The 27,472-nt window shown below is 38.2% G+C and overlaps 1 protein-coding gene across 3 annotated transcripts; it reads right to left on the bottom strand.

Annotated features, from left to right (window-relative positions):
- Positions 1–342: 342 nt before the first annotated feature.
- On the bottom strand, positions 343–26,275 carry TFRC (transferrin receptor). 3 transcript variants are annotated; one of them, XM_082625294.1, is made up of 19 exons: positions 26,173–26,275; positions 20,239–20,297; positions 19,469–19,679; positions 18,742–18,952; positions 17,440–17,589; positions 17,156–17,264; positions 15,467–15,580; positions 13,734–13,832; positions 13,213–13,352; positions 11,577–11,734; positions 10,741–10,860; positions 9,511–9,596; positions 9,221–9,284; positions 7,952–8,019; positions 7,188–7,246; positions 6,910–6,991; positions 5,125–5,346; positions 3,998–4,138; positions 343–3,377 (listed from the first exon to the last, which is right to left on the bottom strand). In XM_082625294.1, the coding sequence occupies exons 2-19, from the start codon at positions 20,272–20,274 to the stop codon at positions 3,135–3,137; spliced, it is 2,313 nt and encodes a 770-aa protein (XP_082481420.1). In that variant the 5' UTR covers positions 20,275–20,297; positions 26,173–26,275; the 3' UTR covers positions 343–3,134. The 3 variants fall into 3 exon arrangements, with proteins under 3 accessions (XP_082481420.1, XP_082481418.1, XP_082481419.1); XM_082625292.1 differs by having other exon boundaries at positions 17,156–17,267; XM_082625293.1 differs by lacking the exon at positions 26,173–26,275 and adding an exon at positions 26,092–26,131 and having other exon boundaries at positions 17,156–17,267.
- Positions 26,276–27,472: the final 1,197 nt, after the last annotated feature.

Raw genomic sequence — 27,472 nt, forward strand, 5'->3', positions numbered from 1 at the left:
GGGAAGATGAAGAGGCAGGGCACAGAGGATTTTCAGGGCAGTAAAATGATTCTGTATTGTACCATAATGGTAAAAATGTCATTATACATGTGTCCAAACCCATAGGATGTACACCACCAAGAGTGAAGCGTAATGTCAACTATGGACGACAATGATGTGTCAAGTTAGATTCATTGATTGTGACAAAGGTACTTCTTGGGGGTGGGGCTCTCAGGATGTGGATAGTGGGGGAAACTGGGGTGGGAGCAGTGTGCAGGCAGGGAGTATATGGGACCTCTCTGTACTTTCTCCTCAGTTTTCCTGGGAACCTAAAACTGATCTAAAAAGTCTATTAGAAATGACAACAGTGTTCAAGCATTTTATTAAATCAGATAAGGAATCTCCACATTGTTGCACATACCAGATTGTTTACAATTATAAGGGCATATCACTTGTTTACGAAGACACAGCTGAGCAGTAAGTTGACAAGTCTAATAAACCATGTTTAGCCAACTAAAATTTCAAGAACATTCAAAAGGAAACACAATAAAGGTCATGCAAGTTCTAGAATAGTGAATCATGACAAAGCTCAGTCGTTTTATACTTTACCTTCAAAATGCACATGACATCTAAAACCAGAAAAAATCTGAAGACCAGTTGGTTGCCACTAGTCAGATACACATTTCATTCAGGAATATTAAGCCTCTTACCACTACTGACTTGTTTGATTGTAAATAACTTAGTCCTAACTACAGAAAAGGTTTTTGAACAGATTTACTGTTGTAAAATATATGCCCATTGTTCATAATATGCCTTGAAGTCACTGAACTTTCATTAAAATACGATAAAGCATGATACTCAAACCAGGAATCCCAGCTATGACCTTTTCACTTACCACTAAATATCAGTTCAAGATAAAACACCATAAAGACTAAAATAGACTGTAAATGGTCAAATCAGTGAGACTGTATTAATCTACATCTATTTTAACTTACATAAATGACACTAAGTTTAAGAATCTGAAGAGACCCTATGGACTTTTTCTTAGGCGACAGTATTGAACTGCCTTAGAACAAACAGCTGATTATCAGGTTTATAATGATGGCTGAGTAGAAAATAAAGTTCTAACTGATGTAGCTTCAAACTTATTTGTTCACATCTATGTTTAACTTATAACCACCAAATCCTAATGGTTGGGGAGACATGATCAAATACCTTTCTGCAAACTTCATCTCCCCAGTCCCTCCACTCCTCCCTCCCCGCCGAATTCCTATATAAGTTTCCCCTGCTTTAAGCTAAAAGGTCAATTCTGGATTCAAACTTGTATGAACTAAGTTTATAGGAGATAACATGCAAATAAGGGGATAAAGTTAAATTCATTTGACAACAGCAAACATTATAAATGTATGCTACTATCCCGCTAAACAGAAGACCTGGGGAAACCACAAATAAAACACGTTAGGTTTAAAAACAAAGACTCTTGAAGGAAGTAATTTTATTTTACAGTGGTTGAAGTTATCCACCAAATGCTTAATGACCTCCATGTTTCTGCAACTAAAACTAAAAGAGAATTATAGGGAGCTGGGAATACATGTTAGATACTAACGATCTTCAAGCTTTGAAGACGTCATTGCATGAAGAAAATTATGGGAAACACTGTTCCCGATAATTACGTACACCCTTAGTGTAACATATGGAGATCACTGTCTCCGATATAGACACTGTGGTAGGCAAAAACTACCTTGTTCTTTATACATTATGGAAGACACTGCTCCCGATAATGTGAGTTAGGTTTGTGACAAAGGTACTGGAAATTTTGCAAAATTCGAATTAAAGTTACACCTTGGATAAATCGAGTTGTAAAATTTTGCATGTATGAGTACACATCTTTTAAGTGACGTTAATTTATAACTTGGTCACAATTCACTGCATTTAGGGGAACTGCTGTTTTTATCTGGTTAGCTAAATAGAAATTTACCTTGATTAGCAACCACTAATTAAATTTAATTCTTCTCCAAGACTTAGCTTTATAATTTTATTTGGCTTGCGGTTGTTTTCTAACACCATAAGTGTCGACCACAAATGCAAAACTTCCAGTATCTGTTGGGTTTTATTAGCAGATGCTGCTATTATTTAAAAAAAAAACGACAGTATAACTGTCATAATTATGGAAGGCACTGCTTCCGATAATTATCTTCTATAAAAAAAACACCATTTATAGTGAACTCTGTCACTGATAAATAAACAATAAATATCTCAGTGCCAAAATGACAGGAAGCTTTTCCAAAAAATTAACACTTTGGCCAAAATTTGGCAGTGTGTTCTTTAAAGTCTGACGAACTGAGTTTGAAATTAAACACCTAAAACTTGGTTCTCTTTCAAAATACCTTGGAAAAAACGAAAACAAAAAACTAACAAAGGTTTATGGGACAAGGGACAGAGGAAGAGAAAATATACTAGGTCTTTGGCTTCTGGTCTCCTCTTTTCATACATAATCTTGAGGTTAACACATTAAGGCCTTACTCCTGTGATAAACAGTTGAGCCTCCTTTTATGCAGCTGAAGGACCTCTATTTCAGACCTCACTGGCAAGAAAACAAGTCCCATCTCTTCTGAAAATGAACTGTTTCACTTTCAGATGTGGAAACGAGCTAAATCCTTAAAGAAGGCAGAGATCTCATGTGGAGAGTAAAGCCTTACAGCCTGGGATCTCCTATCCAGCATCCAGTGAAGGTGGAGGATCACACTAAGCTACCACTTTCCACCTTCAGCAGGTATCACCTTCCTCCTCCAATTCAAAAGATACCAGTTCACATACTTAGGATTTAGAGCAATAGTTCACGTAACTGGTTCTGACTTTTTCATAACTGTAACAGGAAAGAGGCAGTTACCATTACAAAGCACTTAAAACTCTAGAGATAATCAGAGAAAATATTCTATCATGAACATTTTTTTAAGTGGTTAGTCACTTTAACTTGAAGTGCAGGTACCTACCCTGTATTAAAAGCTGCTGCCTAAAGACATCTATTAGTACCAAGATTGGGTAGAATTTTAACAATATTAGGTTTTGTAGCCCTACTGAAAATTTAGCACAACCAACACAAGTCTAGGAACCACACTACCCTGATGTTCTTATATAAGTTATAGGTATCACATTTAAAATTCATTGTCAATGTCCCAGATGTCACCAGAGAGGGCATTTGCAGCTCCCTGAATAGTCCAAGTTGCTAGAGCCAACTGGTTTTTCAACAGTGTTTGATTAAAAGCACCGTTATTTTTCTGCCGCAGCTTCAAGTGCTCTAGTAAAGCTGACAGAGTGTGAGAGCCAGAGCCCCAGAAGATATGTCGGAAAGGAGACTCTCTTGGAGATACATAGGGTGACAGGAAGTGATGTTCCACCTACGAAAACAAAACATACAGGGGAGCTTACACAGTGCTGTGACTTTTGTTGTGAGGAAAGGACCTGATAGAGTAAAACAACTGTCATTCTCTCACTTCAAATGTTAAAATTTCCCTGAATTTAAGAATGTTGAGAACAGGCTACTAATCTTCTAATGTTAAAATTGTAAAGCAAGTTGTCAATTCCTTTGTAAACTCTAACTGCATTGGGTTTTTTTTTTTTTTTTTTTTTTGGTCGGAGCCTATATAGGGAAGGGTTACAAGTTTCCACTGTAATGCAGTCTTCTGCTTCTTCCAAGCAGACTAGGCTAAAAGCAGCTAAGGGCTAAATTAAACAGAAATACAGAGAAAGTGACAGCTAAAAACCATTAATGATCCCTTCTTTAAAATGTTTTTAAAGCCTAAAAAAGTTAATACGAGGTCAAATGTCTTTTGTATTTCCAGTTTAGATATGTTGGCTTTATACCTTGCTAATAAGTAAAAGTTAAAATTTGTGCTGAATTCTAAAGCAGCAAAGGATTCTAGGCTTCTGGAATTATTACTCTACTTTTTAGAAAGACAAGATTTACCAATTAAAAATGCACATACTTGAATTCCTCCTTTTCTAAGGTTTTACGTACTTTCATGATACGGTCATTGATCTCCCTCATGACAAATCTGTTTGTTCTCTCAGCATTCTTATAATCTGTTGTTAGCCTAGACGTAGCACGGAAGAAGTCTCCACGAGCAGAATACAACCACTGTAGATTCAGACCCATCTCCTAAAGCAGAAAGACATTAAACTCACTATTTATTAGACGTTATATTTCTAAGGGTGTTATTCTATATACCTTTCTAAATTTAGGTGTACTAACTGAAATGATTCTGATAAAAGGGGGTGAGACTCACAGACAAGCTCAAGCCAGCAAAAGCTAGACTTAACCATCTTGTACAGGAGGTTCCAAGCTCTATAAACTCATAACACACTCATATTTAAGCTCAGCAGATAGTACAATTATCCATTCTTAGTCTCATAAGAAAACCATCCTCATCAAGAAATGTAACATAATGTACTTAGTAAAAGTATATAATCCTGTGTAGTATATTCTTTCCAGTTCAATTTCCCTTTGGTGGCAAACTTCAAACATTTTGGTTTAGTGAACTTCAAAATCTAGTTATTTCCATCTGGTAAGTCCCAGTTTCTGATCAGTTACAATTAGTTTCATGTAAGCCAATCCTAATAATTAGGATTCGGTTATCAATGATTTACTTCACTTAAGGGATATGTTAAATTGACTTCTAGTACCATAAAAGCCACTTATTAATTAATTTGGTTTTATCAAATGTTTGAATATTAGACACAAAGGATCAACACTAAACAACACTTTAACCACTGGCTATGTTCTCTCTCCATCCATGTCATCTCTGCAAGGCACATGTGGCCCAAACTCATAGGTTCAGAGTCATAGTTGAGATCTTTATATTCTCTAGGCCTAACTTCTTTATGGGTTGCTTGGAACACATGAATGAGAGAAAGCTTAACACCATTTTAGATTCTGAAAGACTTGCTGTGGTCTATCCTATATCTATAACCTTCAGCCTCCCAACTTCCCTTTCAAATGAGTTATGGATTCTAAGCAAAATTATACTTCAGTTCACTTTAAAACATACTTTGGCTACCAATCATGCTGCCCAGGAACAGCTAAACATTATTCTTCAAACTGCTTGATACTTCAGCAGTAAGAACCTGATTTTAGTTAGTGCTCACCTTTATGTCTGCTCTGAACTGGTTCATTTCTCTCACAAACCAAAGTATTTTGTCATTATACATCTCATAGTTCAGGTTCAATTCAACATCATGGGTAAGTTTAATCACAAGCAGACCGGCTACTTCTGCTGCTGCACGTGCCATTTTGTTCAACTGAGGAACATTCTGATTCAGTACCTCATAGGTATCCATGGGAGTACCCAAATAAGGGTAATCTTTGTCCTGGAAAACAAAGGTAGGTAAATGTACTCAGGTGGGTTGTAAGACTAGGAACCTCACATTCTAGTTTCCCCATCAAAGTAATAGTAACTGTAATTCTTCCTTTGCTTCTAATATATTCCTACTCCAACTTTATCTCATATCCACCTACTTTAAGAAGATACGGCTCTGAACCTAGCCTACTCCTGGAATGATTAGTTTCTTCTAGGTTCCATAGAATCCCTGTTCTATCACATCACAGACCCTAAACAGATTTCTAGCCAAATTCCTTGAGGTTATATCCTTATTCCCTTCTCTCTGGGAAGTCTGGACCATATTAATGAGGAAAGAGGAGAGCACGCATGAAATGTACTTTCAATATAAAGTGTTACTTTTAGACAAAAATTTACCTCCTTCTTCATGCAGCATTCATCCATTCATACATGTTACCTTTCTAACAAGACCGTCTGATGCTCACAAGAACTTCTCTCCACTTTCACTGGACAACTTTAGTAGCTATTTCTTCAACTCTATAACTCTATTCCCTACCACTGTCCCCAGTGACAATCTCATTGCCAATCCTTTGGTTTGACCTCAATTCTTTACTTTCAGACTGTATATATCTGTATTACCTATACCTCTGAACCAGCACTGCTAGGAATCATTAAGAAGTTTTTTAAAAAAGACATGACTTCTGAAGGTCAACAGAAATCATCCATAAGTTTCCTCAACCCTAGGACCTGACACTCCGTTCTTCCTAAAGTACTAAACAGACATAATGACCAGATATTTCAATACCATTCATACTGTTGCTCTAGCAGAAAGTCAGGGGAGTTCCAGCTATGTTAATCTCCAAATCCAGATCTTTCATCACTCCCTCACTTCACACCTTTCCGTCCTAGTTCCAGGCTAAAACATCCAGTGGTAAGAAGTCTATTAAGGACCTGGCCTCTACTGGATCATCAATTTGATGCCAAAGTCAACAGCTTCCACTCTGACTCCCTAGACTAACCCTGGGATCTCTTCACACCTCTGAAGAGCCTGCTACGGAGCTGGTTTTCCAACTCTAGCCTTCAGCACAGAAGCCTTCATCATGCTTTTTACTCTGCCTGGTTTTCAGTGCCTTCTAACTGGCTCTTGTACCAAGTCAATCTTGTTTTCCAACTTGGTCAGTTCAAAGTTCTGTCTCTTAAAAATCTTACCTCTGTTTGGTTTTTCTGCTTTTATCTATAATCCCCGCTTAAGAGACTAACATTTCAGGATGAACATCTACAACCATATTTCAACAGGCATCAAGAACAGTATTATCCTGTAGAACTTTGTTTGAAGGAAATATTCTATACTGCACTGTTCAATAGACGTCCTTGTTATTAAAACTCATCATGCATAACTGAAGAAGTTTAGCAAATAAACTCAAATGCTAACTAAGCTGAGATTAAAATTCTATCTTAAGACTGATAATAAGGGAGATTATAATAACTGCATGTATCTAACTTCTCAAAACATACTAAGCACTCTAGGAAACTTGGCCTCAAAACTGACGAAAGAAGATCTAAGATATAATGCCGTAGCGTTCTTCAGACTTACCTCACAAAAACAGAAAGAGACTGCTGGGATTCCAGAATATGCAAGGAAAGGGAAAGCAGCATTATCATAAGAAAGTTTCTCGCTGCAAGAAAAACAGGAATGTGTTTTTAGAAAGTTACCTAAAGAAAAAGACTGTGCTACATGCAACCCTACCCTACCCCCAAGTAAATTTTAACTCACTGCAAGGTTATGTTTAAACCTCTACCTAACACAGTAGGTGCTACTTACTGAGTGACTCTGCTTTTCTATTAGCTATTCGTTCATTTTTCTCAACTTACACTTTGTTGATCCAGTTGCTGTCCCGATATAGAGAGAGCCCAGTAACTGGATGTTTCACCTGTCAAATAAGGAATTATTTTATCATTACAATGAACCTTTCTAGACTTATTCATTCAGGCTACTCACTAACATTTTTCTCTATAAACATTTATTAAAAATATTAAATTTTTTATTGTATCTTCTTGAAAACAATTTAAGACAGTTAAAACAATCCCAGATTTCTGAAGTTACTTCTACTCGTCCTGTTAGTTCCTCTAGTTATGATGAGAAAAAAAAGTTTTCCTTCTTAACATTTTAAAGGTGACTTCACCACAGTTTTAAAAGCCCTCTCTAGTCTTTATGATCTGCCTATCTTCTTTCTGGTTTCTTCCTTCCAGCGCATTTTATACTACTGCCAGCCTAACCTGTAAGCACATTACTGCCCTGTTGGGGACCCTATAGCAATCCCTAGTTTCCCATGGGATCAAGGTCAAGTTCCCTGACCCTGCTGTCTCTCCAACTTCAGTCACTCCAATATATTGTCTCTAATCCCATCAGGGAAACTTTGTTCCTCACTCAGTCACATGTCTGTTTTTATTCAATGACTATCTCATCTGGCCTTCTTATTTAAGTCTCAGGTATGGTTCAAGTTCATTTAAACCTTCCTTAACATTCTGACTCTATAGATAACCTCTGTGGGCACCTACAGTTTAAATATCAATGTTTTTCATCTTAATTTTTTGTCTAATTTACATTACACTTTCATAAGTAGGTATACACTCACATCTTGCATCGTCTTCTCAATAAGCGAATACAACAGTGGGCTGGAAGAAACTTTGAACTTGCTGGTACCTGCAAAGAGATTATTTTAACATTGCTCCTTCTTTAGTCAAGCAATTTGCACACTGCTACTTCTATAAAACTACTTGGCAAACAGGAAGACAATAACCTAGATCAGTGGCATATACAACAACTATCCTCTTAATGAAGTAGATTAAAAAATGGTTGAGTCAAGCTCTTTCGTGACTGATAACCCCTAATTTCACTCAACTGAAGCTCTTGCTCCCTGAGTTTGCATATTTAATGTTAATGACTTGTTTTTCTGGTAACTTTTTGGTTCACCCATGTGAGGGCAGGCATCTATTAGCTACAGTAAGCTTGCTATATTCAGTACATTCTGCTGCAAAGGTAAAATGGCAATGACTAATCTAATAAAATTTAGTTTAATTGTAATGCCTTCCTTTTTATTCCCAAAGTAGACATTTCATTACTCTCCAGTTCATCCAGTTTATTCAGCCAGTTCATCCACTAGCTACATCTGTACTTTAAATAACACCGAACTCTTTCAGAAGTTTGATTATCTTGTATTTCTATCCATGATGCCACAATCTAGCAAGTTGTGAATTAGTCTCTAGGAGTAATACCATTCTATTGATGGTTTAGTTCCTTCTGGTCCAAAGTAGAGAACTAGTGTTTCTCAAACTTTAGTGCAACTGAATCACCTGAAGCACCTGTTAGAACACAGTTTGCTGGACACTATGCTCCAGATTCTGATTCAAAAATTCTGGGGTAGGGCCTGAAATTTTGCATTTCTAACAGTTCCCAGGTGATCCTGATGCTGCTGATCTGGGACCACATTAAGACCACTGCTCTAGACAAGGCAGTCTGTACCCATTCTATAACTTAATCCACTATTTAAAAGGAAGCTAGGGCTTCCCAGGTGGCTCAGTGGTTGAGAGTCCGCCTGCTGATGCAGGGGACACGGGTTCGTGCCCCAGTCCGGGGGGATCCCACATGCTGCGGAGCGGCTGGGCCCGTGAGCCATGGCCACTGAGCCTGCGCGTCCAGAGCCTGTGCTCTGCAACGGGAGAGGTCACAGCAGTGAGAGGCCCACGTACCACAAAAAAAAAAAAAAGGAATCTAAGTCAATCTTTTGATCTGGTTATATCCGATGTAAATCGTAAAAAATAACAAGTGCTGCTTTAGAAAGCTTTCTTCTACTATTCTATAAGTAGTTGATAAATTTATAAACAGCTAATGAAAGGATACTTACCAAGAATAGCTTTATCCAGGTTAATGTAAGTGAAAGCCTTTAAATGCAAGGAGGAAAGGTATCCCTAGAAGAGAAGGAAAAATACGAATGTACTAATATGTATTAACTTAATTATCACAGACAGTAGCTATTATTCGGGATTTCTGTTTAAGTTTGGATTCTATTGAAACTAAATATACAAAGGTAAAAATGATATAATCACATTTAAAAGAGCATGGTTTCTGGAGGACAGCTTAAGCCAATACCAGTTCAAGTGCCCATTCTGGGTATGGATGATATATAGACAATACCTCTAGCCATTCAGTGGCACCGATAGCTCCAAAGTCTCCACCACTCCAGCTGGCAAAGACAATGCTCCTGCTGGGCTTAAACTGACCTAAAAGACAACAAAAAGTTAGTTTTGTCTTGGTAAAGGTTATAGGTAGGAAACTGACTTAAGATGAAATCAGAAACTTCTAATTCAAGACTGCAGATTCAGAAATATTTCTTTTCCTTTTGAGGCCCCAGGTGAAAGAACCAAAAAAAGAAATAGAAATAAAATTTTAAAGTAATGTAGCAAAGAACAGGATAGGAGACCATTTGCCAATAAGATCTTAAGTACATAGTAAGGACCAGCTTCCTAGACCTCACTCTTTTACACTCCATTCTTTGAGTCCCTTATAACTTCCAGACCAAGAGATATTTGAAATCACAGCCAAAGTATCTTCTTTGAAAACAATTTGCCTAGAGGTAAGTCACTTAAAACACTAGATTACTTTCAAAACAACTGTTTGAAATAAAATTAAAACTCACAAATTTAAGTTTAGGAAAGAGTGAGTTTTCAGAAAAATTACATTAATGGCAGCTCCTTTCGGGGTTTTATGTGCAACTACCCTCCATCCCTCCCCCTCCCCTGGGTATGTACTTTTCTGCATTAATGTACTTCTGTATTAAAGTTAAGCACTGCAACTTACCCTGTGACCCAAAGATTCATGAATGTGATGGGGGTTTGCATGTGGGTGGGTATAAAGGAGTGGCAAGTACTATGGGAGAAAGGCTTGAAAGGAAGCCTTACATAAACAAATTATATACTATAAATATTATATATTTATAAATCAAATATATAAATACATATTCTATGTTGTATTTATAAATATTTAAGTTATATATTATCATTTTATAGCAAAACTATAGAACATTAGTGCAAAGGTATGACACTGCTTGCTTTCAAATAGATTCCTTAGGGACCATGTTAGATTTGCCATATCATTCTGGATATGTCAAACTAAGAATTTAGGGCCCAATATAATGCTTTCCAGAATCTCAAAGAAACTCATGATTCCCAGTACAATGAAGACACTGCACAGAAAGCTGTTTCAAAGTCAAAGGCAGATACAACAAAAGACAACCTGCTTTGTACTTAAGAATTCAGGGTCTAACACAAGTGAACCATAAGAATACAGGCAAAAGTGAGCAAAGCATATTATAACATTTGGAAATACAGTACATAGATGTTCAAGTTCTCAAAATTTGTACTCTACCTTTTAAGACCATGTCGGAAAGTATCTGGGCAAGTTTCAATAGGAGACTTGTTCCTACACTGGACTTTGCAGCTCCAGGACCCCAGGCATCCCTCTGGGCCCCTACTATAACATAGCGATCTTAATTAAAAAAAAAAAAAAAAGATAAATTATACAATCAGCTTTTAAACTGTTTTCTAATATTGAAGTCTAGAATAAGCACGTTAGTAGAAGGGTAAAAATGTAGTATATGTATTAAGGGTAAGAGAGCCTTCCTTCAGATCTGACTTAGGACTCCAGGGATTAAAAAATTCACATGACAATACTGGTCTCTTTTCCCTTATTCATACTGCTACTCTTTTTTCTACGTTACCAATAAGGTTACTCACTGACTACTTATTTGTGCTAGTTGTCTAGTAAGCACTGAAGTCCAAGGGCTTTCCTTACCAAATATTATTATTTGATGGCATTCAGATACATTGGCAGACTACAGCCTGCATGCCCATATTGTCCATGGCTATTTTTATGCTACAATGGCAGAGTTGAAGAGTTGCAATGGAGACTGTATGGCCTGCAACATGTTTATTATTTGCCCCCTTAAGAAGAAATTTGCTTACCTCTGGTCTATTTAATAACTTAACAAGAGATTTTCTAGTCATAATGGTCAGTTTTTGACAAGTTAATTTCCTAGGGCCTTATTACCTCCTACTAAAACTGACACCTGAACAGTTCACTTTAGGACAGATAAGATTTAGCATTTCAAGAAACCAAGCCAAGTCAGCCTTCCTACACTCCCTCCCTCTGGCCACATCCTTAAGAGTAAGGAAAACAAACGAAAAACCCCCAAGGATCTTTACCTGGTTCTTCAAAGCCCTTAATAACTCCAAAGATGTTAAAAATTCTTATCTCTTTCAGCACATTGTTCACAGTGAGCTTCACATTCTTGTTCTGTGAGGATACCAGCTTACATGAAGAGTCTATTCCCCAAATAGGAGGACAGTCTCCTTCCATATTTCTAGAAGTAGAAGACAGAGATCAGAGTTCCGAGTTATTGTTTACCTCCCTCCAGTTTACAAAATCAGTCCTTCCTACTGTCCAGTAAAGTTCTAGGTTAAGAGGACATATAAATAGAACATACAAAATTATTCACTAGTGGCCAAACATTTGTGTTTTACTCTGATCTGTAGGCGGTCATTTGAAAATCATGAGTTACTTCCTAATTTAACCAATGTTCTCTAAAAAATGTATTACCTATCCCGTCTCTGGCTCTCTGCCAGAGACATAGCTACAATTTACATTTGAAATAGATTCCAAGATGGACTCGGAAGGAAGTTCTTATACATTAAAGTCCATTAATATATTCTCATGTTTCCTAACTCTCCACTAACAAGGGTAGTATACATTCTTATTTCAGTTAAGAAAGAATATTCTCATGCTGCTGGTAGTTAGGTTAGATATCTTCCCCTATCTGATTCCTCATGTGTTATCCAAATGCTGACTACTCTAAAAGGGCTTACTTACATAAATATGTCAAAATATCATTACTCCCCACTACACAAGAAGATAAGGGCCTGGCTTCATAGGTTAGGAAAGACTTGTAGATGGTAGGAAGAATTAACTGATTCTAAGTTTGGTTTTAGTCAAAAAGAATCATCCATTACAAAAACCTCTTAAACAGGATTAATAGCCATATAGGATATTTGAAAGTCCTTACATGTAGATGGCTCTTCATTTGATACCAATAACCCTGCTAAGTAGAACATACTTTATAGCTATCCAATTAAGTCAAAGAAACATGATCAGTGGGGTTAAGAGTGACTTGTTCTATGTCACATAGCAAATAAATGCTCACATGAGTTTTGAAACTAGACTGACATCCCATGCCAATACCAGGTGGGAAATATATCCAGATCAAGATAAAACTTAATGACATGTACTCTAATCAGACTGAGTTCTATTTCTAAAGAGGGATACTAATACACTAGGGAGATATCCAGAAGGACTAATCATGACTATAAAGCATCTGGAAAGTGTCATGAGAACTGAGAATATTCAGTCTATAGACAAGGAAACTTGAATCATTCTGTTGCTTAAAAAGAAAATCCAGAACTAATGAGTGTTCCAGGGAATAAGATTTCAGCTCAATACAAATTCTTACAGATCTCCAGTAATTGAACGGGTTGCCATAGGTAACAAAATGCTTTACCACAGGAAGTACTTAAGCAGAAGCTATGCCGGGAATATTACACAAGAAATTCACTGGGTGGATTGAACAAGGACTCCTTGAGTTTATAAATCCAATGTCTATTATTAAGATCACTTTATGGAGGAAAAATTTCATTTTTATCTACACCAAGTTAACAGCTAACCATCCCCAAAATGTGGAAAATTATAACCAATTGTTCTAAGATTTTATCAAATCAACAAATTATTATTATTTCTCCCTAATCATAAAACCTGACCCTGCATTACAGTTTTCAAATAAGAACTTACTGAAATAGCTTTTCTGCACCAGCTCTGGAAATTGTTTGGACAGGTATGTTAGGCAATCCTGATGACTGAGATGGTGGAAACTGAGTGTGATTGAAAGAAGGGAATCCAGGTGTGTAAGGGTCACCTGTTCCCAGATGAGCCTAGTAAAACAAAAGAATAATTAGCTCAGGCATTTATTCAAGAAATCCCTATAAGATTCAAATTCAGTATGGGGCTATAACCTGAGTTTGGTTTAGCACCTTAAAGTTTGAAAGTCTGAGTGGTTCTATAATATGTGACTCTTATTTTTATATGGCATATGTCATATTCTCAATTCAAGATACTATTGATAAAGTACTTTTAGCAATAAGTAATAATTAGGTCTCAAAGTCATGTAATTCATCTTCTCACTTACTGCTAAAACTCTCCAAGGGAAAAAGAGTATTTAAGGATGGCACAGTTCTCTTTCTATTAATGTAGATGGAATCCAGCAACAATTCGGAGAACCCAGTAACTCATTTACTCAAGAAATAAAAACTCACATGTCCAAAAACTGGAAGATCTGCATTAACAATGGGAAATTTAGTCTGGTCCATGTATATCAAGACACCAATTGCATTTAAACTTTCAGCATTTGCAGCCTAAAGAAAAACAGGTAAAGCTCAGAAAATGAAGATCTAATCAACCAAAATTAGAAGAATACATACTGAACTTATACTGAAAGACAAAGGGTTACAGCAGACTACACCAGTACTCCCAATGTTTCAAATAGCTTATATGTTTAGAAAAAAATACTTGCCTTAAAATTTAACTCTTTTTTAAAAAATTTAACTGAAATTTTTAATGAGATAATTGTAGATTCATTTGCAGTTTTAAGAAGTAATAGAGATCCATTGTAAACTTTGCCCAGTTTCTCCCATTAGTCAAACTTTGCAAAACTATAATGTAACAGCCTGAATATTAACACTGACACAATACAATCCACCAATATTATTCAGATTTCCCCAGTTTTACTTGTACTCATTTCTGTGTTTGTGTGTATTAAGTTCTAAACAATCAAAATATTGAACAATTAGTTTTAATACCACAAAGATCCTTCCCATTGCCATTTGATATCCACACCTACTTCCTTTCCACCCTCAACTCCTGGCAACCACTAACCTAACCTCTCCTCCATTTCTAAAATGTTTTCATTTCAAAAATATTATATACTCAAAAAGCTAAACAGAGTTACCATATGACCCAGCAATCTCACTCCTAGGTAGATACACAAGAGAATTAGAAATATCTATTCACATAAAAACACGTAAATGAATGTTTATTGTAACATTACTAATAAAGCCAGAAAGTGGACACAGCCCGAATGTCCATCAATTGACAAGTAGCCAAGCAAAATGTGGTATATCCGCACAGTAGAATTCTATTCAGCCAGAAAAAGAAATGAAGTACTGATTAATGCTACAACATGGATGAACCTTGAAAACATTATGCTAAGTGAAAAGAAGCCAGTCAAAAGACACAAAATATTGTATGAGTCCCTTCATATAAAATGTCTAGAAGAGGCAAATCCATAGAAACAGAGAGCAGATTAGTGATTGCCAGGGACTAGGAGGGGGAATGGGGAGTGACTGCTGCTGGGTATGGGGTTTCTTTAGGGGACGATGAAAATATTCTGGAATTAGATCATGGTGACTGTTGCACAACCTGTGAATACACTAAAAACTGAACTGTACACTTTAAAGAGTGAATTTTATGGTATGTGGATTAAAATCAATTTAAAAAGTAAAAAAGAAACAATTCAATGTGGCTGCACAACAAAGTTTAACTAACTCTTAAGGAGAGTTCAAAAGATAAGAGAAATAATAAAAACCCATCCAAAACAACCACTGTCTTTCCATTCTAAGCCCTGTGTAGGTGACTTTTAATTTTCCTTTTTATGAAACATAGTTATAACTGAATTTTATATATATAATATATTCTATATATAACTCAGTTACACAGACACAATTTAAACTTCTTTCACTGAAGCATTTCTGATTACTGCATTTTTATTGAAAGACAACGACTGCAAAATACTCCAAGTGGATACGCCAGTTTTGGAAGTATCCTATAACTTTAGATAACTGGAACTTATTTGATTTGTAGAGTACTTTAATAAATTATATTATCAGGTATGAGAGTTTAAGACAGATGGTTTTCAGAATGTAAGAAAATTAACAATACCATTTAGCTGAAGAATGTTACGATACCAATGTATTTAATAACTCATACTCACCTTTTCAGCAAAAGTAATTTTCCCTGCTCTAACAATCACTAAAGATCCATTCACAGGCATATTTAAATCCTCAAAGTCTTTTTTAGTGCCAAAATTAGCATGGACCAGTTTACCCTAGAACAAAGACATTAGATTCAATGAGCATTATGGTATTAGAATAGCGACAGAGTCTGCCACCAAATATTTTACAGGTCAAACCTAAGAGAGAAAACCAAGAGAGAAAAAAAAGAAGGCCAAGGCCAGGAAAGAATATATGAGAGTTCTAAAGTCAAAACTGGTCAGGGTTAACAGGAGTGAAGTCAAGATTTCTGGTCTCCTATATTCATGCCATTTATTATCTTATGATGCCTTTAATTAACATTGATTATTTACATCAATTAATTTACATTGCTTCAGATATTTGGGGGGAAGAGAAAGGATAATAAGATATCCTTAAGCAAAGAGACATCTATCAATATAAATATGGTAGGCTAGCCAAGGCAGTACCAATTACATAATGTTCCCACACTTGAACTCCAGACAATTGAGGACATAAGAATTAACTAAAAGTTCTGATAATAAATCTGTCCAAAAATTGTTTTACAATAAAATGACTTGCATAGATCAACTTTTGATGTTTTTATAAGCTCTTATCATAATGCTTCTAAACTCTATCAGAGTTCAGACATACAGCTATAAACTGACATTAACAACCAAGTATCTAAATATAGACAGCTCGCAGGTGAACCAAAACTCTCCGCATTCTTTAACAGAACAATCTACCCACCTCCAAACCACTGGCTTGTGGGTGGCCTGGGAAAGTGATACAGCACAGGTGAACCAGGAAGGCAGAGAACAACCCTAAAACCTCATTTGGCTCAGAAGGCAGTTTTTAGATAGACCCTAGCATATAAATATGTGGTTTTTAACCTAAAAAACCTAGATAGATCTATGTAGCTGTTTTTTAATTTCTATAGTAGTCTGGCCATATTTGTCTAAATTTTAAAAGATCAAGCATTAACGAACCAAACTAAGACTCCAGCTGAGATGGTTATTTATATCTGTCCCCACATAAGGGGGTACCTGATACATGAATTCATTTAGTAAATACTACCATGTGTCAGGCACTGTCCAAGACTCTGGGACATAGCAGAACATGAAACCAACCCCTAGCCCTTCGTGTAGTTTACATTCTAGTGTGGAAACAAGTAAATAAAGTCAGGTGCTCTAAGTACTAGGAAGAAAAAGAAAGCAGGATAAGGAGAAGTGATTAGAGGAAGGACATTTTTGATCAGATAATCAAGGAAGACTTCCCTAGGGAGGTAATGCTGGGAAGAGACGTGCACAGAGTGAGGGAAGAAGCCATGCTAATATTTAAGGGAAGAGTGGGCCAGGCAAAGGGAAAGGCGATTTCTATAAAGGCCGTGAGGTGGGAGCATGCTTGAGTTTGAGAGTTTGAGGAACAGTAGGGAGGTTAGAGTGGCCACAGCAGAGTGAGCAAAGAGGGGAGCAGGAGAAGTAGGGCCTTGCTAACCAAGATGAGGACTTGGGATTTTATTTTAACTGTGGCATAGGAGGGTTGAGAACAAAAATATCCCAAGGTCAGTTACATTTTATAAGTAAATTTATATTCAGAACAGTAAAGATAATGAGTGTTTGAGCTATTCAACAGGGAAAAAAATGTCTCACGCACGGTTTTGCCTTACTCACAGTAACTGTCGTAGCCTTACTGTACGCCACATAACCCTCGGGATTCTCCACCTGGTACGCCATACTGCTGCTGCCGCTCTTACTCACTATGGTCACCGAGTTGTGAGCACTGCTAAAAAGAGATTAAGTTAAAATGAAGCTAAGACATTCCTGAGAAACAAATTAAATGGATTTAATACATTTAGCGTTTGACTTGCATTATTTATTTTGAAGGTCTTCGCTATAATTAGCACACCTGAGAATAGCTACTTCTTATAAAATAAGGTTACCATCTTTCAACATACCTGCCTTTGACCTGAATCTTAACAAAATGTTCATCATGCCAGACTTTGCTGAGTTTAAGTTCACGGAATTGATTTTCAATGTAAAAAGCAAGGCTTTCATCTTTTTGAGATCCAGCCTCACGAGGGACATAAGAATTTCCATTCAGCATCCTGGAGGAAAAAAAGTCACTGTTAAATGAACTAAAGTTTAACCTAAAATAAACATTGAACTCAAATATCAAGCAAATCGTTTTAAAAGCATAACTCAAAAAAATAAATTAACTGTGACCCAAAATCCTGGATTAACCAGATAGAGACAAGCTTAGAAGAAAAAAAATGTGTGCCCATATTTTAGGGAATTTGTGATGTCAAACTTGTTAAAACCTCTTTATCTGATGTATCTGCTTAGGGTAATTTTAGGGGAAATGAGTAGCTTCCAGAAGATCTGCTATAAACAAAATGAAAGATAGTATTACTACTGGTGAACTCAAGATGTACAGCTTCAATTTTCACTCTTTTGAAGCATTCTGAATACCCCGGAAGCAAAACTCCTCTTCATTCCGCTTTCTTTCCCATGACTCTTTGTAAATATACACATCATATTAGTTATATGATCTTTTTTTGATAGACCTTATCCTCACTTTATCCATAATGCCTAATATACAGTATACACAGAAGTATTCACCAGATGAAGTAAAAAATGCCAAGATTTCTAATTTAAGACCAAAAGAATTACTGTACCATTGAAACTATAGGGGGCTAACAAAAGGTAAAAGATGATTTGTTCTTTATACAGAGTTAGATATGTGTCCAAAGAAGACCTTAAAAATCTAAGGACAGGAACCTTAAGGACACTTCTTAGGGTATAGATTGAGTGAGAACCAGAAGAAATCAAGAAATACTAGAGACATATCAAGCTGGGCAGTCAAGTTAGTCCTGAACTAGAGGATGAAAAAGGCTACCGATGCCGTTATGGACAGTAGCAGGGCTCAGCATGACTTATAAGGGGTTGAGATGGAAAATCGGAGCAGAAGAAAGTCTGACAGCAAGCCACAGGCTACAAAGAACCAGACGACAAAAAGATCAAGAGCCTGTGAATTTTCTTAAAAAAGAGGAGAGTCCCCACAGAAATTCTAACATTTTTTCCTAACAACATAGTTTGAGTTCTTTACTGACTCTTTACCCTCTAACTGAACGTGGGAAGTCTCGCCTGCTCTATAAAGCTATTCCTCCAGACTATCACCTTTGTTTTGTTCCACTGCACCTAATAATCAATATTTGTTTAGGCACTGAGGTTGAACTTGTAAAGCAGCTCAAGCTTACCTGATGGCACTGGTGAAGTCTATGGCATCCAGTCTCTCGGACAACATTGATTTGAGGTCTGCCCAAAATATGCGACGTGTTTCGGGGAGCTGCTCTTCTGTTTCGAAAGGTTCTGTCTCGTCTGTGCACGAAGGCTGTCCTCCTGCCGGTCTCTCACAATCGGCTTTTGGTTCTACACGTTTACAATAGCCCAAGTAGCCAATCATAAATCCTAAGGATAAAAAGTTTCAGAGCTGAACTCATAGAATTTCATTTATAATCTATTCCTATAAGAATTGTTAATATTTTCAGCTAACCCTTGAAAATACTGGTTTTAATCAAATTGTAAGCCATTTGAAAGTAAGTAATGCATCTCTATTTTGTCTATTTTAAACCAGTCATTCTATTATATAATAATTTTATTTTAAACAGTTACCTTTTCAAAGCAAAGGTACCTTTTCTTCCCCAAAGCCTTCCTTGAATCCTCAGGTCCAGGGTCTATGCTACAAATATCCTGTGCATATTTCTAGTATAACATTTGCACATTACACTGAAATGATTCATGTGTCTCTCTTCTCCCACCAGGTTAACCTCAAAGGCAGGTACAGAGTCTTAGCCATCATTGTATTCCTAGTGCCTTGCACAATGGCACATAAAAAGGTACGAAATAAATGTTTGCTGAGCTGGATGAACAGAATTCCTAGAGTTGGTGACAAGGAACATTTAAGTTTTGAATGGCCATTCTTACCAATCAAGAAAAAGACGATTACAGCAATAGTCCCATAGCAGATATATCCATTTAACCTTTTTGGTTTTGTGACATTGGTGTGGTTACCCCTCATGTTATTGTCAACACTTTCTTCTTCATCTACAGCTAGTTTCATCTCCACATGACTGTTATCGCCATCTACTTGCCGAGCCAGACTAAACCGGGTGTATGACAATGGTTCTCCACCAAACTGAGATTTAAAAAAGAAAAAAGGACAGAGAGAAAGCATTATGAAGGAGAAGAAAGGGAATAGGTACAGTTAAAGAAAGTTTGGTGAGGTGTTATACATATTATTGGGCCATTACTATGACTTGCTATACATTCTCAAGGAAAAAGAAGTTCCCCCTTCAAATCAGCGTTCTCCCCTGTGCCCAGTTCTGTCAATGGCAGATGAGGGCTGGATCACACACTGGCCTTCATCTCATTCAGACTTTTCATTCAGGGTTTCTGTTATGCATGTCTACTGGTATACAATTTGACCAGTGCTTTCTTTAGTTCATCTTATCTACTTGATTTTCTCTCTGCCCTGAAACTTCTTACAAGATTTTCCATAATTAACTCTACTCAAGACTGAATATACCCTTCCTTTGTGAGATCAGTTATGCCTCAAGACCACCACTTCAAATATAAATGAATACCTGATGACAGCTTTGGGTATTATTTCCTGCTTACTGGGTGAAATCCATCCTTGTATACTTCGTATTCTTGCAAACTGGTGACAGAGAAATCTTTCTTACTGAAAATCTTACCAAGTTAGAGAATGCTGATCTTGCTTGATCCATCATTGCGAGCTGCCACACAGAAGAGCCTAGTAGTAAAAAAGAGAGTTAATATAATGAGATAGATACCACTGTATCAGACTGGTGAGGACTTTTCATTACCACACTAGATTATTATATATCAAATATCCTTTTAAATATATTATCACCTTTCTAGAAACGGTCTTTAACCAAGATATTTAGTTTACATGACAACTAAATTTAGTGTGATCCTTGAATAGATCCTGAATTGGGGCGGGGGGGGGCAGCTTGAAGGACATTATTGGAAGAAACAAGAAATTTGAATATAGACTATATCCTAGATAACAGGATTGTATCAATATTAGATTTAGGAGTGTGATAATGGTATTACATTTTTTGGAGGAGAACGCCCTTGTTCTTAGGAGATTAATGCCAAAGAATTTAAGGATGAAGTATTGTGATGTCTGTCACTTAATTCCAAAGAGTTCAGTTTAAAAAAGTATGTAAGAAATAAAGGAAATGTGGCTATCAATCAGTGAATCTAGGTAAAGGGTACTTGGATATACATTGTAATGTTATTTCAGCTTTTCCTGTAGGTTTGAAATTTTTTTAATTAAAAATATGAGGAAAACTGGGACTTCCCTTGTGGCGCAGTGGTTAAGAATCCGCCTCCCAGCGCAGGGGACACGGGTTCGAGCCCTGGTCCGGGATGATCCCACATGCCGCGGAGCACCTAAGCCCATGCGCCACAACTACTGAGCCCGCGTGCCACAACTACCAATGCCTGTGTGCCTAGAGCCCGTGCTCCGCAACAAGGGAAGCCACCGCAATGAGAAGCCCATGCAGCACAACAAAGAGTAGCCCCCATTTGCTGCAACTGGAGAAAGCCTGTGCGCAGCAACAAAGACCCAGTGCAGCCAAAAATAAATAAATAAATATATTAAAAAAAGAAAAAAATGTGAGGAAAACTAGTTAGAATGTTATCCATGGTAAGTAGATTTAAGTAATTGAATTTAGTAGTCATAGAAAAGGGACAAATACAAAAGAAAATAGACTAGCACCTGGAAAAAAAAAACCTAACAAAAGTAAAATTAAGTCAAGACTGGTTATGCTACACAAATCAGTAACAAATCACCGTCAATAGAAAAGGAGAGAAAACCTGATCCTTCTGATTAAATGAACAGTTCCTAACAAATGATTTGATAGATCTTCGATGCAAAAAGAATAGGTAAAAGTAAAACAGAGTATGCTATTTTACAGATGAAAAGGCCAGTTATTTGAGACGTTAAGTGACTTGCTCAAGGCTGAAAACTGATAGTCTAAAAATGAAGTCCAATGGGTTTCTATAAAACTGGTTTTATAGAAAGCACGTTCTCATCTCCAGAAATTTAAGAAATTAATTTCAACTTTTTTCAAAGCAAACTACACCTCTGTAACCAAGAGAGTCTTAAGTTAAAGCGTAGGTATTAACTGAAATCTAGATTTTCTAATTAATTTGCTTTGAGTCCATCTAGATGCTTGAAAGTGATAGTATGTTGAGGTGTATAAAATGGACATTTATTTCATACTATTTTAAAGCTTCTCCTCCACTACAAGTACGCTCACAGCACATTTAACACCCACATTGCACAAAGCAAGCTGTGATATATATGCAGGTTGTAAAACAAAGAAATTATAAAAACTGGCATTAGAAAGGTCTACCAAAACCTATTAACAAAAAAACAATTTTTAATCCCCAAGCTTTAAAGACCGGAGCCAATAAGCAATAGATCATATTCTTAGAAGCACAATCTCTTGCCCCATGCGGTACAAAAAGGTTATCACTATCACTGCACCAGAACCGTACAGACCCAATCACTAGAGCCAGAACTAGAAGGCCCCACCCTGAACCAACTTTAATCACCCTTTTCTAGGAAAAAACAGCTTACCAGTTTAATATTCATCTGACCCAGCCATTCCTCAAGGCTTCTGGTTTTAAAGACTTAAGTGACAACATATTTAAATAAATGATCTACATAAAAGATTTAAATAAACAATGAGACTGAGTGATTGCAAGTCTGAAAAAACAGATATTAATAGCACATGCCATGATTTTGTATAATTAAAAGTATATTTTTTACTGAGAAAACAGATACACTATTTCTATTTCAATCCCCAAACACAAAATTAAGACTATAACATAAAAGAAATCAAGTCAGAGGAAAAAAAGTGTGACCTAGGTAATTTCCATTTTAACTCCATCATTTAACCCCACATCTGTGAAGAACACAATTAATTCTATGATATCCACAAAAGTTATTCCTGAAGTTTTACACATAACAAAATTGAGTTATTCTTTCAAAATAATCTCACACACAGTAAAGCTATTTCAAAGACCCCTTAATGAATTTTCTTCTAACTGAAATAACTCTAATTTACATGCTCTAAAAGCATGGGAGAGAAACTTTTCATACCAGTTATATACCAGTCATATACCAGTCTATAAACAAGTAGTTCTCTTACAAGACTATGTATAAAAGGCAAACAACCCTTATTTGGCTTCTTTCAAGATGTCACCACCAATGCTAACAATCTATTACAAGAGACATACCAAACATCACGTTGATTTTTATTCATATTAGCATCTTGTATGTCCTTGGTGTTCTCAGTGATAACTGGGAAAACTATTCAGTTTCTCACAATAATTAAAATTAAGGTAAGCAAAACCAGTGCCCCACGTGTTTTGAACATGAAATGGAAGGAAGATCTGAAATGTTTTTTAATTGAGCCATGGGATGGAAGACAGGAGGCAGGCAAAGGTACTCGCTAGACTATACCCCCAAACTTCTTTCAAATACAAATCATCTTATTCCTACTTTCTTGAAATCTGGCATTAATTTCTATTTAATTTTTTTAATACAGTAATTATCTTATGGTCTTAAGCTACTTTGGGATGTCTTAAAACAATAGTTCTGTACAAAATATGTACAGCTAAAAGGGCTGTGGGGATCAGGTACCAAAATACACTTTCACCTATATATAAAACATACCCAAAGCTGCTACTCCACTTTACCTGAAATAAAAATAAGACACTTGTTTGTTATTATTGAAAAGCCCATTTCAATTTAGAAAACAAGCCATAGTTTCAAGTCCTTGGAGATCACATAAAATGAAGTTCCTCTGCCTGCTTTTGAGGCTCTGTTCTAGAGACCTACACTACCTAATTACTTCGCCGCCCTCTACCTTCTCCAAAATGAGACAGAATCCAGCCCCTGCCTGTACCCACTAACATTCTTCCTCTGTTCTTAAAGTCCTACTCATTTCTTCCAGGATCTGCTCAAGGGCCATCTCCATGAAGCCTTCTCTGACTGATATCCCTATCCTATAATACTTGATATGCAATTATATCATAATCAACAAAGTTTAAAGATATTTTATTTGTTAACAGTACTGGGGCATGCTTAATGTATATGAAGTTCACTTTTCATATCATTTGGAAATTATATGAAAGAGAATATGATGAAAACCTTGGATGTGGGATCTTCCCATCCTTGCTACTATTTTGGTTTATCCTGAAATCACTGGGTAAAGCTTGGGTAGTAGGGAAACTTTAAAAAGTAGAAAAACTGAGGGCTTCCCTGGTGGCGCAGTGGTTGAGAGTCCGCCTGCCGATGCAGGGGACACGGGTTCGTGCCCCGGTCCGGGAAGATGCCACATGCCGTGGAGCAGCGGGGCCCGTGAGCCATGGCTGCTGAGCCTGCGCGTCCGGAGCCTGTGCTCCACAACGGGAGAGGCCACAACAGTGAGAGGCCCACGTACCGCAAAAAATATATATATATATTAAAAAAAAAAAAAAAAAAAAAAAAAAACTGTAAAGAGACGGTTGGTCAAGGTCTTTACTAGCTTCAAGAGTTAACTTTATGGGCCTAAAATGAAAAGGCAGTGGAGGAAATCAAAGAAAACAAGCAAAATCTTCATTCCTATTTAGCTTTCTGAAAAGAAGATTGCTCAACTTGAAGGTCAGGACCACCTGAAGTCCCTGCGGTCTATTTGTGTAGTGCTCATCTGCGAGAGCAGACAGAAGGCACACACACAGAAGAGTTCCAAAAGGCCTCAGAGAATCATTTTTAGGAGCTTTCAGTTGTTGTCTGATTCAGGTTTAGCTGGGAGCCTTCTCCATTACAGATAACTACATTATCAGAGGCAAATAAATGCCACCCCTTAGGGCACAGTTAGCTGAGTTGTTGGCTATCCAACAATATTCAGCACAGGCTAGGTTCACAGCCACCACTACAATGTTCTTGTCAGAACATTCCATCAAAGAAAAATTAGAGGATGCTATGCTATATATAGACTTTTGGAAAATATTTCATATCAATGACAAAATTTTTTTAATTCTGGATTTTCTTGTGAAGCATATTGAGTTTATTATAATCCAAAATTGAGAGGGGGAAAAAACAGCAGGGCGAACAAGTATACTTTAGATAGCCTAACCTTAATTTTCAAAGCAGAAAATCAGGGACCTCCCTGGCAGTCCAGTGGTAAAGACTCCGAGCTTCCACTGCAGGGGACGTGGGTTCGATCCCTGGTAGGGGAAATAAGATACCACCAAAAAAAAAAAAAAAAAGGCAGAAAACCACTTCTGGAAATCACCTTAAATGTCTTTGTCAATAAGGTCAAACTCCCTAGCTCAGAGACCACAGAATCAGCATCTAGTATTCCAAAGTCCTATCGAAGCCTAGAATAAAGGTATCCAAATACTTTTGTAACACGACAACTATTTCCTACTTCAATCTTCTCCGAAAAAAGCAGCAGCAATCAATTTCCTTGGTATACCCAAAGTCGCCACAAGCAGTAGGCAGAGGAAAGACGTTAACCCGAGTCAAGTCACAACTTACCCACCTGCCCCACTACGAGCTTAGAAAGCTGTCCACCCGAAACAGTGACACAATGGGCCTCTAAGCCCATTTATACCATACGGCACAGCCTTTTTATACCATATCCCTAATTTCCTGAAGGCAAAAGCCGATTCCAATCCAAATAGCTTTTATTTAGCCTCTAGACCATAGCTTTCACAAAGTATAAGTCTTATTCCTACGGTCTCCCATCAGTTAGTGAGGAGGGCCTAGCAATCCGAATATTCTTAGTATGAACACCTGCGGCTTTCAGTCGGCTTCTGCCTTGGGAAAACTGAGAACCCACACACAAGGCCAACGCGCAGCGCTGAAAGATCAGGTTGTACTAGAGTTCAAATATACAGCTTATAGAAACCCCCGCTTAAATGCCCAGGACACAGTCGTAATGCAGTCGAGGACAGCAATGAGACCAGGGCCCGGGCGGGCCCCGAGGAATCCAAGGGCTACGAGCTCAAGGTCACCCACGCACCGCGACAGCCATTCCCTGGGAACTCTTCCTAGAGCGGCCACGTGCTCCCCGCAGAGCGGCTCTGCGCTGCGGCAGAGTGGCTCACGCCTCGCTCCCGAGCCCTCAGGCTAGGGCTGTCCCACGAGGGCCTGCATCTTTTAAGGGCAAGCTACTGAGGACAAGGGATCCGGGTGGCCTGAGGAGCCGGAAGAAGAATGGCGGGGCGCAGAGCGACAGTGGGGCACCCCTCATCTCGCCCTCAGGGCCCTAACAGAATCCATTCGCCGGTCGGGGGCCGAGAGGAGGAGGGCACCAAGAGGAAGAGAAAGGTAGGGCAGACCCTCTCTGCAGCGCGGCTCCACCCTGCTTGCACTTGCAGCCTACTCCGCTCTCCGCCGCAACCCCTTCCCCGCCGCCACGCGGCGCGCATCCCCTCCTGCCCCACCCGGAGGCGCTGCAGCCTCCCCGCGCCCCCGGCGGCTCCCCGAGGCTGCTGGACTGCACGCCGGAGGGCCGCACCCGAGACTGCTCGGAGCAGCCCCGCAGGCTGAAGGGAGGGCAGGAGGGTCAGCGGGATTCTAGCAGCAGCGTGTCACTCACACAGGCGCCTCCCGGGTCCGCCGCTCCACTACCCGTCACCGGCCGATGCTGACGCCCTCTGATGGGTTGGTTGTCTGCAGTCAGCCGTTTATAGTCTCCCGCCCTCTCCAGATCCTCGGAGACCCTTTGCGTCACTTCCTGCCTCACGTACACCTTAGGAGGCGCTCTGGAAACAGACAGCCCGGGGCTAGGGGTGGGCACGCAGCCGGATGAGGGCCCTTCGCTGAAGCGCGGGACCCGAGGAGGCGAGGTCGGAGGGAAAAGGCGCCAGACTGCAAGTGCCGGGAGGGGTCGAGGGGGTGGCGCACCAGCTTCCTCCTCGAGTCCTCGGCTAGCCGGCTGGCGCGCGGGCCGCAGCCCTTCCTCCCGGAGCCCTCCGTCTAACCTTGACCGGTCTTCTGGCCCTGCAGTGCAAGGTCAAAGGGTGTTAGCGTTTACTCCTAAATGCTGGATACTTACACTGAAATAACACTTTAAAGTGTATGTCGTTGATGGAATATTAGGTAGTCACTAAAGCCATGTGAATATTTTTGCAGCATCAGAAATACTTAGGATAAGTAAAAAGGAAAAAGAAAAGCAAAATGCAACTGTATAGCACAGGGAACTATAGTCAATATCTTGTAATAAACTATAATGGAAAAGAGTCAAAGAAAGAATATAGATATGTACATATATATGTATAACCAATCAGTTTGCTGTGCACCTGAAACTAACACAATATTGTTAATCAACTATAATTTTTTTAAAAAAGCAAAATGCAAATTTGCATTTAGGATGTGTAAAAGCTTCCCGTGAATCCCTAAGGCTGGCACAGAGCTTTGCAGAATGTTTTAATGCATGAGGAAATGGAAGATAAAATAGAAACAAGCGATTTATTAGGATCATAGAGTTGTAGAACTTTCATGTACATTTTCATTGTTATTATAGGATTGTGCAATGCATAATAAATAAATAAAATGGGATTGTTGTCACTTTCTAAACTCTTATAAACATTCTCACCCTCTCCCTCCCTTTGGTCGGTAACCTACAGTCCTGTGAGCGCGATTAGACAAGTTTACAAATAGCCAGGAAGCGAGAATACGTCTGGGGCCATAAAAGGGTTACAGATAAAGCGCTTTCCAGGTCAGAGCCCAGAGGGAGGCACAATAGCCCTTTGAAATCCAAATCCGTTTCCCGGCCTCGGGCTTCTGCTCTTCCACTTATTACGCGCCGAAATAAGGAAGTACAGGGGGGTGTGCCCGCCGCCCTAAAATCTCTCCCCAATGAGAAATATTTTAAAATCTTTAAGTAGGAATACCGC

The sequence above is a fragment of the Mesoplodon mirus genome, assembly GCF_964341445.2.
Source record: "Mesoplodon mirus genome assembly, chromosome: 6".
Classification (NCBI taxonomy): Eukaryota; Metazoa; Chordata; class Mammalia; order Artiodactyla; family Ziphiidae; genus Mesoplodon; species Mesoplodon mirus.

Excerpts from the sequence above, each read along its gene's own strand:
- TFRC (XM_082625292.1), bottom strand. The coding sequence starts at position 20,274 with ATGATGGATCAAGCAAGATCAGCATTCTCTAACTTG. Across the intron at positions 13,353-13,733 it reads ATCTTCCAGTTTTTGGACAT|GCTCATCTGGGAACAGGTGA; the intron begins GTGAGTTTTTAT and ends TTGTTTTACTAG. Across the intron at positions 5,347-6,909 it reads TCTCTTTCTGTTTTTGTGAG|GACAAAGATTACCCTTATTT; the intron begins GTAAGTCTGAAG and ends TTTGTTTTCCAG.